General features: G+C 41.9%; 1 protein-coding gene across 1 annotated transcript in view; it reads left to right on the top strand.

Annotated features, from left to right (window-relative positions):
- Positions 1-13,662, top strand: part of pola1 (polymerase (DNA directed), alpha 1) — a 64,775-nt gene that overhangs the window by 16,675 nt on the left and 34,438 nt on the right. Inside the window, exons 27-32 of the mRNA XM_017716390.2 lie at positions 7,737-7,769; positions 7,879-7,971; positions 9,148-9,353; positions 9,591-9,723; positions 10,187-10,318; positions 10,436-10,610. Coding sequence (XP_017571879.2) covers positions 7,737-7,769; positions 7,879-7,971; positions 9,148-9,353; positions 9,591-9,723; positions 10,187-10,318; positions 10,436-10,610 — 772 coding nt within the window. The remainder of the gene's footprint in view (positions 1-7,736; positions 7,770-7,878; positions 7,972-9,147; positions 9,354-9,590; positions 9,724-10,186; positions 10,319-10,435; positions 10,611-13,662) is intronic.

Below are 13,662 nucleotides of genomic sequence, written 5' to 3'. Positions count from 1 at the left end.
AATAAGTGCTTGCTTGTATGTGAGGGAGTTGTTGAGAGAATCTCTGTAGGCATATGACTCCGGGTTGTGTACTGTTGTATATGGTACACACATGATATGGTAGCTGATAGGGGTGTCATGATGTACATGTTAATACACCTTTTTTTTAATACAGGATCATGAGACGAAACATGCTGTCTGTTTACTGCAGTTAGATCTTGTGTTAAAAGCATGATGCAGGAAATGGATTATGTAGTTGTATTTAATGCTTCCTATGATATTCGTAAAACTGGTTTGGTTATCTTAACTTGGACAAAGCTGAAGTTAAATTCTTACCCTGAGTTTATGTTTCCACTTTAAGTGGTTCAGCAGTTACACTGGCACCTGAGAATTAGAAGTTGACGTACCAGGTAACTACGGCTTTGTCTAGCTTGGACGGATAAGCCAAGCTATGTCAGATGGCGAGCAGAGAGAGCAAACTTGAGCAAAGTTTGCCTCACGTTCATCTCCTGTTCGGTTTCCCAGTCAAGTGCAGTAAAGACGAGCAAAGGGTGGACGTGACGTTGTGCCATCATTGCACGACTCACATTCGTGCTGTTAGCTTACCTGTGCTAACATTATGCTAACATTCTATTTTAAATGAACTCGCTTCTGAAGACTCAACTCAATGTCTCAGATCCCAAAGCGAGGAGAGACCCCGAGTCGCAGCATCTACTTCTCCACACAGGATTCAAACAGCCGCCAAGTGCCGAGTCTGAACAGACAAAACAAGTCACTTCCCAGCGAGGTTTGGATTTTAATAGCTACTGAGTCGTAGAGTCCTGGGTTCTGGAGTTTTGCTGGAAGCGACTGGGCTACGTTAGATGAATGCCCTCTCACTCATTTCAGCCAGATGGTAAAAGCCACAAGATTTGAAGATCCGGCTGACAATGAACCTATAAAGCTTGGTTAGTTGTAGTTTGAGATGTAGCATTTTTTAAAACTTTTATTATTGTGAGACGTGGTCACACATGCCAAGCGCACATATGCAACACATACAACTTGCAGTTATTTTAGTTTTCCTTTCTATTTGTCTATCAAATGTATTGTAATGCAAACGTGATGAAGATTATATCCTGACACTTGTGTGTTGTCGCACTTTCTGTATTCAAAGCCTGTGGTCATGTACATGAGATCTGGGCAGTATGGCTAAACATATCAAGTTTTAATACATGTTTCATGTATCACTTAGATATCACAATATTGATCAGGGATCCAAGTGTGATGTCTGTGTATGTGGAGTTTTTATGACTGCATTCAACTCAACCATTTATTGACTGATCAACACCAAACATTTGGTTATGGCCTCAGCCTCCATGGGACGGTGCGCACAACCGTCAATCAGAGCAACTTTGCTGCTAGTTGTGTATGTAAACTTGGGGGCAGTCGTGGACTGGAGGTTAGGGAGCTGGCCCTGTGACCGGAAGGTTGCCGGTTCGATTCCCAAGGCCTTGAGCAAGTCCTTGAGCAAGACACCTAACCCCCAACTGCTCCCCAGGCGCCGTGGATAGGGCTGCCCACCGCTCTGGGCAAGTGTGCTCACTGCCCCCTAGTGTGTGTGTTCACTAGTGTGTATGTGGTGTTTCACTTCATGGATGGGTTAAATGCGGAGGTGGAATTTCCCCGGTTGTGGGATCAAAAAGTATCACTTAACTTAACTTACAGGCAGTCTGACATTTTGATTTATAGATATTAGCACTGTGATACAATGACAGGACTACATCGCCTGATTTTCACCAAACTTGTCCAAAAAATTGTGCTAAAATGGCCTGTACACACTGCTGGGCATATGTTAATTGGAAAGGGCACTATAACAGCAATGCTACATGTTGGGCCCATTTTTGGATCGTCCTTGGTGCTTGCAGCTGTAGTTTTCCTAAGGGTTTCTAAGAAATATGAGTAGAAATGCACAAAATGTGCAAACAGAACAGACCCGCATTAATAAAGTGCTGTCAACAAATTATTTATCTTTTTAAACAGAGCAGTTTATGCTCAAATTTGATTGGTTTGAATTCACACTCAACTGGGCAAAACCTCAGACTTTATTCTGCATAGAGGCTTCATATAAATATCTCAGAGATATGCAGTTGCTCAGTGCTTGTTAGGTACGGCTGATACCTGTGATATTTTCAGACTTAATCTATCATAATATCATATTGTCCACCCCATCATTAATCATTTTGGTGTGCTTTGTAGGCGTATGTCCGTTACATTTGAACGTTACCAGTTTCCCCACAACTGTGTGCATTCTGGTCGTGTGTTTGTGTGCTCTGAGCCACTCAGAGCGGAGGATAGAGAAATGACAGCAGACGTAGATCACCCTGACAGTGCTGTGTGGCTCCGGCTATTTCAGGAGGAGGGCTGTCATCCTCAAAATGCTTTTCAGCAACATGCTTTTCAAAACAATCGTCACTAGATACTGTCTTTTACAAGGTTTTTCATGCCCCTCTGGGGCTTAAAATGCTTGCTGTGATGGGGTGAGGGCCAAAGGGATGGAGATGGCCTCAGGATGAACGAGCAGATGTGTTGCGTAAAACTGTGGATCATGTCCCTCATAGCTGAGTAGTAAGATCAGGGCACTAGAGCTGTAGCATTTAGCCAACCTCATCAGGATTGTCAATTTATGTATTTTTGAAAAGATGGTGATGAGACCTGCCGGATTCTGAAATCTGCAACAGCGCTCTGTAGTTTTGCAGGTAATTTTGTCTGCAAACAAAATAGAGACAGTTTGATTGACCACTGCACTCGCACTATATAAATAGAATGCCTGTCATTTAACAAGTGTTGGTTACAGCCTTTTTAAACAGAGCTACTACTGCTGATTTACTGCTGTACAGTTGTAAGATTGCTGAATGAAGTTTGTTTACTTTAACTGATGTATGGCATCGTTTTCTGTCTCTGTATGAAAAAAGCAAGTGTAGGCTGAATAAAACCTTTGAAAAAAGTTTGAAATTCAGTTTCTTGTATGTTGGTTCTGTAGTACGCACTGTTGGGTGCGTTTGCAGTATTGCTAAGGGTTGACTACATCGTTCTGATCGTGTCCTTAAGCTATTAAGTTCAGAGAAATGACTCGATGGGTAGGTTATGCAGCTAGCGAGCTTGCTCATTAGGAAAAAACTCAACCACATTGACAAGACTTGACTTAATTAGCTGGTGTTCATAGTGGCGGCGGCTTGCTTGATTGCTGTTATTAGCATAAATAATGCACCTGATAAATGAGTTTATTTTTCTGCCAATTCAGTTATGTGCTACACTTTTTAAAAACAAGGGTTCTTAAGTATATACAGAGCCATGAACATTCGTACTGTATTTGAGTCCATAAATGGTTGTGTGCATGGTCAGTTGATCCTTTATGATGGAAAACCAATTGTATGTGGTTCTGGAAATAACTCTCTTAAGAACCACATAAAAATTTTAAGGTCCTAACCACAAACTCTTTTAAGGTTCTGTATAGCACCAAAAAGGGTTCCACTATTGTTAAGATTCAAAAAAGCCTTATTCCAGGAGTTTTCTTCTTTTTGCTCAGTTTAGCCCATTGTTTTGTATCTTGAACGAGCAAAAAAACTGAATAGGATAAAGTAGCTCTACTGTTGTCCTTCACAACTCTGTCAATTTTTCACCTCCGTGTCAGTTTTTTACAGCTTGGGATATTGTAGATTGAAAATAAATATTACAATAAATGGGGCCAGTTTCTGACCACGAGGCATAATTTACTCTCCACAGATGTTGCTTTGGAGTGGGAATATTTTGGGGTTTAGCTAAGAAGAATGAGAAATGGTGACCTCTAGGGTTAAAATGGGATCAAATGTCAGATGACACTGCTATGTGAGACACGCAGCGCCATTTACAGTATGTAGTCCTCTCTATTTTGTGTACTAAAAACAATGCATCAGAACATTTTTACAACATCTTATGAACGTGATGGGATTTGTGGGTGTGTGTATGCAAATGTCTGTTCTGCTTGTAGTGGCTGGCAGTGGAGGACCACTTCATAATCAAACTCGCACATCAGTTGCTTTGTAAGATTTGTTTTAATTAATAAACCCATTTGAACCACAGGCTTATTTTCTGTTATTAGTCTTGAGGTATTTTGTTTAACAGCACCAAATTGCTACCAAGCCCTCAAACGAAGAACTCCGTCATGATGATGTGTAGTGTTGGGGCATATAGGGCCCAGTTGGTGCAGACTCTGAGGAGCACACCCCCCCATGGTGCTGTTTGGTTTGCCTTAGATGTGTTGGATGGTATGTGTTTAAAGATGAGCTATCCCCCTGCTTCCCCCCCACCATTCTTGAACCATGGTCAAACGACTTGTCTTTCACCGGTGTTGTCCCTCTTCTGTCTAAGGCTGTCCCTGCTGTCATAACATACTGACATAGATGGGGCATGGAAAACCTTGTACGCATTCCTAAACTCATCACCATGGAAGCTGCTCCCCCCCCTCCAAGTACACACACTCGCTCACTCGCATGTTTTCCTCCTTCTGTTAATGCCTAGCATCTCCTCAGCGAATAGGCCTAAATGACCTATAATGCATCGTTCCATCATGGCGCTATGCGACCTAGCTTTATGACGGCTTGTTAAATGAGTTTGCGCCGGCGTGAGGTCAGGCACTAACGTGCCAAACTTTGCCTTCAGGTTGCCACAGTAATTAACAGCCAGCACTGCTTTATTACCCCCTCCCTAATACACTATTTTCCCTGTGTAACACACAGATGGCTGAGGAAGTTTGCTGTAATGCCTTTCTGATCTTATCCAGTTGTCTGACTGCGGGAGCCTGCTGTAGAGCCAGATCATTCTGATGACATAAAGGCATTGAAATGAGGGATGCAGTGCTGAGCAGCAAGCCATAAATTGTTCGGCTCCGTTGCAAACTAATGAGCTATTGAGCGTGCGTGCATGTTCACTCGGAGCTGTGTTTTGGGGGTGACCTTGGCTGTATTCGCTAATACGCAGGGCTGTTCTGTAATTACTCAAATCTGACCCCATGCTTCCCCCTGGGAGGTATTTGGCACCTCATAAAGCATGCTTAAGGCCCGCTCTAGTTTCAAGGAGTGGAGACCCCCAAGCTCTGAAATAGCACCGTCCTTGTCCCTGATGGGGGATGTGATGGGGTCTGGGCTTGGATGTGATGGGTGTGTGTGTGGGGGTGTGGGGGTGTTGAGCATGTGTGGCGGCGGCTTGCTCGATTGCTGTTGACAGGCTGCAGTAATGTTCCCCAGCTCTGTCCGGCCTCAGATTAGTGCCCTGATCCCGCTGCCCAGTCCCCCACCTGTCTGAGTCTCTCTCTCAGAGGTCACCCCTCAGGCCTACTGTGTGTGTACGTGTGTACATGCAGAGTGTATGCCCTGAGTAAACAATCCTACTCAATCGCAGGGCTGTTACAAGTACTCCATTTAAAATGGACCTTTTTAATCAATCAGCTGTGGTTATTTAGCCGTTTGCATGATAATACATCAAACACACATTTGATGCCTTTTGGTAAAATTCGCTGTTGTAAATGCTCCTAGCAGAGAATTCTAAGTAAGAATCTCTCCTCTCGCCCAGGCACAACACAGCAAGGCCCAGTCCTATTACTTATTTTTACCTACTCCTTGTTTTCGAGTGTCACCTTGCCCCTTTTAACTGTTTTACAAGGGGTAGTGGTTGAAATCTTTCCTTTCAAAATTGGACCCTCAAATAAAAAAGAACATTTACTTCATTAACAGCTACTAGTGCTGCTCTGCAGTCTGAAGCTGCTGGTCTTTAGGTAAATTTAGAGAATCATGTGCTTTCAAAGAGGGGGGGTTGACCAGTACACATCACCAACCCTTAATTCTTCAGTAATACGAAGCTGAGGTCAGCTATTGGCCAGCTTCTCGTTCAGACTTTCCAGTTCCACCTTAAATGGAGAAGCAGTTACATTCTGATGCTTCAGCCGTCAGAATTGCTGGACTATTTAAGGTGGAACACGTGATTTAGCGATTTTTCTACTTGTTATGAAGAAAAGGACCATAATACATTAAATGATATTAAAGATAATACAATGGTTATCGTAATTTTAACAGTGAAAATACTCACATTTGTGGGTTTCTTTGCCCCCCCCCCCCCTCATATCACTGTGTTTGGAGTGTGTCTCTGAGAAACCTCAGTTTGGAGGACCATGTAGCCGTAACACTTCACCCTATATCTCTATCTCACCGAAAATCGGGACACCCTACCACTAGGAGTGAATGCAAAAAACCGAGGGCTATGGGGTAAATGGTAGGGATGAGGGGTGAAATGGGTTCACATTATTTAGCCAACCCACAGATACAGATACCAATCAGGATAACAAGATAACATTACTGAAACGTGAAAAAAGGGCCATGTTTTATGAGCTGAACGCTGTGAGAAAATCTTCATTTATAAATCATCATTGTTGGCAACCAAGACGGTGAGCTTCCATTTAATTGCCAACTAAAATTGATGTGAAACTTGTCTGTGGACTGTAACCACAGTGAGAGCCAACAACTGTCTGCAAATAACATTAGAAGTGTTCATCTGTGTCCAAGCACTACACACCATTATGGAGCCAGAAGAGCACAAATACAGGGGAGAGTTTTTAGGATAGGTGGTTATAAAAGAAGTGGGATCTCAAAAGGAGGGGATTGCCAAATCTTACATACACTGACTTGTTGACTCTGATCTGTTTAACTGCAGATTAAAAAAATGGTTTGGAAATCCTGAGAAAACAGTGCAATATTAGCGCCTGACTTGTATTTGAGTAGTTATTGAATTTAATGACAGATTCCACATTAGTTTTGTTTATATTTTATTATTTTATGGTTTATATTTATTTTATTGTTCAGATAATCTCTTTTTAGTCTTTGGATCTTGATCATTAAGCGTCAGAATAATTTTAATAGTAATCTGTGGTAGTATAACAGAGGGGCTACTGAATTATAGCCCTTCAGACTTCCAGTGCATCTCTGTTCCCTTTCCAGTGGTTCACATTTGACCACCTTCTCTCTCTCTCTCTCTCTCTCTCTCTCTCTCTCTCTCTCTCTCTCTCTCTCTCTCTCTCTCTCTCTCTCTCTCTGTCTCTCTGTCTCTCTGTCTCTGTCTCTCTCTCTCTCTCTCTGTGTCTGTCTGTCTGTCTCTCTCTCTCACATATATTTTCTTTCTTTGACAGCTGCAACTGACGTAAATCTCAGTCTACAGCTGGACACGCATCCCCTCCCTTCTTTCTGTCTCCCTCTCTTTCTCCCTCTCCCTCTCTCTCTGTCGCACGCTCACTCTCTCTGTTATGCAGGCCACCGGTGATTAAGGCCATTAGGCGTTATTATGACTCGGCTGGTGTGTGGGTTTGGAGCCACATTTCAGTGCTGCTAATAGCCCTCTTAGCCAATTATCCTCCATTTAAAAGCAAATCACCAAGGCTTTTTCTTTCCCCCATTGCTAAGTGTTGAATTACTGAATAGATTTGCTAATTAAATTCTTTGTGTGTTGTGCGTGTCACTGTGCCTGTTTCTGAGCGAGTGTGTGTTTGCTTATGGACGCTGGTTTCATTGCATTGTCTGTTTAACAGTTTGTCCAGTATGTTCATGGTCATGAAACGGTTTCTTTACTAGTATGAATTGTTAGATCCGCTACTGAGACTTGTTAAAAATGGAATCATATATGTTTTATTGAACCAATTATGTTTCCTATTGCTGGGTCTTGGCGTATGATCTTCATTGTTTTTCTTTCCTTTTCAGATCCTAATGCACACCAAAGACATGGTACAGAAGGTGAGTTAGAATAGATTCTTTGACACATCAGTGTGTGCTGCTGTGCTCAAATAGGTTGGCTCATCGGAGGAAGTGTTTGCGTCTGTTAACTGTGCCTGTCTTACTGCAGATGAATCTGGACGTTATCTACGGCGACACTGACTCCATCATGATCAACACCAACAGCTCTAATCTGGAGGAGGTCATGAAACTGGGCAACAAGGTAAGATCAGGCAGGAGGAGTGATCAGTGTGCCCGGCTTGGTGGACAGCGCTTCAGGGCAATCCACCTTATGTGGGGTTAGACCTGGATGAGCAGCTGTTGCATCTTTTTTTAGTGGGGATACACAAATGTTATTTTTGGACAGCTAGGAATTACTGATGATTATCACTAAAACCCAGGTTTGAGCCAATTGACAATAGTAGCGTAAATCGAGTATAGATTGATGGCCATCGTGATTTAATTGTCAGAGAACATGCTATCTGTGGCTTTTTAAAAAGCACAAAAGAAAATCATATTTATCTCATCAGTAGTCCATATTCTAGATCAGCCCTAATATTGTCTGTAATTTTTTTTTTTTTTTTTTTTCGAACCATGAAAGGACTCACTAAATCTAAGCAGCACCGTGGCCTGCTGTGCATAGAGGGTCTTGGCGGCTCTCGCCTGCCTGTCACCATGCCCCATTTACGCTGTTGTCGTCAGTAACTAATGGTTAGGGGGTGCAGTCTGACACTGGGATATTACATATAGTTAGCCTAGTTGAGACCAAAACTGGTTTTATTGATATTTAAGATCACATTGTAATCTGTATATGCCATAAGGCAGGTTAATAATTCTAAAGATACTAGCTGCTTATTCTAGCTGCCTCATATTCCATGTCATTGGTTCTCTGGGCCCCTCAAGATTCCACATTTTTTTGCTCCATTCCTGCAAGGCCTGTGTTGAGAGTATTGATATGCCAGTATATTGTGGATAAGCTTCTGGAGATAAATGTGTTGACACAGTGGTGACCGTGTTGATGCTTATAAATTAGCTTTTAAAGGGTGTGGGTTTGAATTAAACAGACACTGCGTATAAGGCTTAGAGCTCAACATTTTACAGCATCAAGCACGTGGAAAATGTGTTTGAGGAATTATAATTTAGCTCTTTGTTATTATTTGTATATAAAGCTGCCTTGGAGAAAAGGTCTGGTGTTCTCCAGTCTAATTTTCCTCTGGTCCTGTTTGCACATTGACATGGTTCTCTGAGTTGATATTCATTAATCTAGTTTATTGTGTTCTTTTTTTTTTTCGTACTTGTGCTGTAAACTTTTTGGTAAGCATTAATATGAAACAGTGTGCACTAATCGGTGTAAAAGGGGATTATCACCAATGAGGTAGCCCTGTGTTTGTCTCTCTAGGTGAAAAGTGAGGTGAATAAGCTGTATAAGCTTCTGGAGATAGACATTGATGGCGTCTTTAAGTCTCTGCTGTTGCTGAAGAAGAAGAAGTATGCTGCACTGACGGTGGAGCAACTAGGAGATGGCCGGTACACCACCAAGCAGGAGTTCAAAGGCCTGGATATTGTGCGCAGAGACTGGTGTGACCTCGCCAAGGAGTGCGGCAAGTCAGTGTCTAGCAGGAATTCCTTTGCTGAATTACCGGTTTTCATTCATGTTATGCTTTTTAACCTTAAACAGTATTTTTATCTCTTGTTGTATTCCTTCCTATGGAATAATGACTGGCTCCTGGTAGCCTGTGCCCTTTTGTGGCACTCACTGGTAACAGTTTTGTTGTTGTCTTTGAGGTAATTTGAACATAATCCTGCCTCATGTTGCTTAACTCTTGCTTCTTTCCCTTTCAGCTATGTGATTGGTCAGATTCTGTCAGACCAAAATCGGGACATCATACTAGAAAACATCCAGCAGCACCTTATAGAGGTGGGGGAAAAGGTGGCCAGTGGCAGCATCCCAGTAAACATGTTTGAAATCCACAAGGTGAGATGATGGTCACTTTTAAGAGTGCCCTTCACAGTTGTAGTTGTGTTGCAGTTAGATTTATTTATTTGTTAAATGTTTGATTGAACAGGCTTATTCAAAGCAGCATAGAGCTGTCCCTGCATGCAGAGAATGCTTGTAGTTATAGTCATTGTAAGCCTGGGTTTACCGTAGTGCTAACTCAATGCAACTTCCAGTGTACGTTAACTAAACAAAAGTTTGTTTCATTGGATCATTATTTATTTTTATAATTTGGACCGTTCTGCTGATCCATTCATAATTACATTTTTACACCATGTAGTGTTCACTTGGCACTTTTGAGCAGTGGAAAAATTTTTACCGTATTAAGTGATAAATAGAATGAAAAGTTCACAACAAGTAGACAATGAAGAAACATCCTGAGGAGTTTTGCTCACGTATGATGCAAAACAATGTCCATTTCCCCTCGATTATCTATCTTCAGGCCCTGGCGAAGGATCCTCAGGACTACCCAGATAAGAAGAGTCTTCCTCATGTGCATGTGGCCCTGTGGATCAACTCTCAAGGAGGAAGGAAGGTTAAAGCAGGCGATACCATATCCTACGTCATCTGTCAGGTGCACCTCAAGAATTCCTCCACTCTATTTAAACATATCTATACATTGTCTCATCTCTAACACTCATCCTTAACATTTTCACACTTTTGTGACCCCACCCTTCCTTTGGTCCCGTAGGACGGTTCAAACCTTGGGGCCAGCCAGAGGGCCTATGCTCCGGAACAGCTCCAGAAGCAGCCCGGACTGACTCTGGACAACCAGTACTACCTCTCCCAGCAGGTGCATCCTGTGGTGGGCCGCATCTGTGAGCCCATCGAAGGCGTTGATGGTGTGCTGATTGCCACGTGGTTGGGTGAGCTTCCTCTTTGGACTGTTTAATAGGGCTATAGCTAATGATTATTTGTATAATTGATTTACCTATTTCCTATTACTCGATTCATTGACTGGATAACCCATCTTCATTGGTTTCCTCTCGTGTCGCAGCACCTCCGTAAAACAAAGTTCCAAGAGAGTTCTTCTTTTGTGGCGCACCAAAACAATATATATAAGTCGGTGCTTTCTGTAGTGTCTGTCTGTCAGCATGACCGTATGTTTCATATCAATGGTATAGAGCGTTTAGTAAATGACTCTTTTATATACTAGATGTCTGTGCCAGCCAGTAGTTGACAAGTGCTGTATTTTCTTTTGTCTGTTTTCAGTAAACTAAGTGAGATGGCAGGTATGGCATTTTCATGACTTGATAAACTATATTGCTGGAAGTATTCACTCACCCATCCAAATAAATGAATTCAGGAATTACAATGACTTCCATGGCTACAGGTGTATAAAACCAAGCCCCTAGGCCTGCAGACTGCTTCTACAAACATTAGTGAAAGAATGGGTCGCTCTCAGGAGCTCAGTGAGTTCCAGTGTGGTACCGTGGTCGGACGCAACCTATGCAACAAGTCCAGTCGTGAAATTTCCTCACTACTAAATGTTCCACAGTCAACTGTCAGTGGTATTATAACAAAGTAGAAGCGATTGGGAACGACAGCAGCTCCGCCACGAAGTGGTAGGCCACATAAAATAACAGAGCGGGGTCAGTGGATGCTGAGGGTCAATCGCTACAGACCTCCAAACTTCACGTGGCCTTCAGATTAGCTGAAGAACCGTGTGTAAAGAGCTTCATGGAATGGGTCGAGCAGCTGCATCCAAGCCTTACATCATTTGGTTTGCAAAAGCTTGACTGACCTGCATAGAGTTCTGACCTCAACCTGATGGAACATCTTTGGGTTGAATTAGAGCGGAGACTGTGAGCCGGGCCTTCTCGTCAAACATCAGTGTCTGACCTCACAATTCCTCTTCTGGAAGAACGCTCAAAAATTCCCATAAAAACACTCCTAAACCTTCTGGAAAGCCTTCCCACAAGAGTTGAAGCAGTTATAGCTGCAAAGGGTGGGCCGACATCATATTAAACCCTATGGATTAAGAATTGGATGCCACTCAAGTTCGTATGCATGTAAAGGCAGACGAGCGAATACCTTTGGCAATATAGTGTCTATTATGATATTTAGTGTTTTAGAGATTTGAAAAGTAAGATGTTTCAAGTACTGCTCAAGTCACCCATCAGGCCTATCTGAGGACTGTCTGGGCATGGTACTAATTTTCTAACGAGCTTGAAAGATTGGCAAAACTAGGATGACTTTGTTAATCCCAGAGGGAAAGTTGTCTATTACAGCAGCAGTACAGTAAAGTACAGTAAAGAGCAAAACAAGAGCAAAAGTATTGTTGTATGCTGTTATACAGATGCATGAATAGAATAAATAAAGTCATAAAATGTACTAAAACAACCATAAAATATAATGTGCAGTTCAAAAATAAGTAAAATAGCATAAATATTAAGCAGGTGACAGTGCATGTCACATCCAGTGGCTAAACACTGTAAACGATATTGAACGTGTTAATAGTTGAGTGATATGCTTGGTTGAATAAACAAAGTGACAGTGCAGTATGTATGAATGTGTGTTGCTGTTGTCGGAAGAAAACCTTGTATCTCCGTTTTTGATGTTTTTCAGTTTTTGACAGAATTTGCAAATACCCATTGCTCTTTGTTGGGTGTAAATTTAATCATGAATGGACTAAAAGAACGGACCCAAAAAGTCTGGTTCCATTGACTTACATTAACAGTAAAGCGTGTTTTTTCCTCCTCCTGTAAAATCCGCATTTTGGTGATACAAGGTTTTCTTCCAACAGCAGCGATATGCAAAGTGGCAGTGCAATATGTATAGATGTATTAACAAAATAGAAGTGCATAGTAAAGAGTAGAGTCATGTAATTATACTATAATTAAACACAACAGTACAAGCACGGCGAAATGGATGAAGCAAGCTTCACGTTCAGGAGGCATTGAAGACCCTACTGTGTCTGATCATTGAAAAATTTTCTAACTTTTATTTAGTGCCATCTTACAAAATGTTTTTATTCACTTTATTGCTGGAAGTGCTGGTGTGGCCAAACGATTGGTTGGCAAAGTTGTGTGGGTGAGAAGAGCCAGCCTTGTGATTGGTGAGAATACGGCTTACGTTTGCGTGACCCAAGAATAGAACTACCTCAGCTTACGTCGAGAGAGTATTAGCAAAATACATCGGCTGAATATTTGGACATTCACAAGTTATTCACGGAACATAATGTGTACATGTATATTCTGTGCCCACAAGATCAAGATTAGCTTTCTTTGAACTAACCTACTTTTAGGTTCCATGGAAGATTAAAAAAAACTCAAAAACTTTGAACATAGTTCAGTTTAGTGAATCCAATTAAACAGATATAAACAGTTATGCTGTCTGTACTAAAACGGGCTGTTTTTCAGTGTTCTCCAAGTTCTCTCTATGTCCAGAAAAGTGTATTTGTGCTAATGTGGCATGATTGATGAGGGTAATGTTATTGTCATGTTGCCCCTCATTTAAAACAAAAATAATACATTTATTTTTGTTAAGTCAAAGATCAGGTCATTGCATATACTGATAAAGTGCTAAATCAACACAGCAGTCTCTTGCATGTGTGCCAGACCGTGTCCCTTTCACTGTATTCGGCTACGCTTTGATGTGGTTTGACCCTGGAATGAGGGTCTGTGCATGTCTTCCTGAAGATGGCAGCAGCTCCCGGGCCTGTAGGCCTGTGGGGCTGGGAGCTCTGGGGCCGCTGGTTAATCCCTGTAGCCTCACAGTCAACACTTATTTATTTACTCACTTATTCACTTAACCAAATTACTCAGGGGGATGTCGGCTGTTTTTCCATGCTCTAATAGTGTTCAGTGTGTTCAATGTCACCTGGGAAGATTAAATGGATATTCAGCTGCCACCTCTTAATGATTTGATAATCTCAGCTGCCTTTTTTTTTTTTTTTTTTAAATCTGCACCCCTCCC

This window comes from Pygocentrus nattereri, chromosome 24, assembly GCF_015220715.1.
Source record: "Pygocentrus nattereri isolate fPygNat1 chromosome 24, fPygNat1.pri, whole genome shotgun sequence".
In the NCBI taxonomy this organism is placed as follows: Eukaryota; Metazoa; Chordata; class Actinopteri; order Characiformes; family Serrasalmidae; genus Pygocentrus; species Pygocentrus nattereri.
Note: the sequence above shows the minus strand (reverse complement) of the source record. Positions and strands in the feature narration are given on the sequence as shown.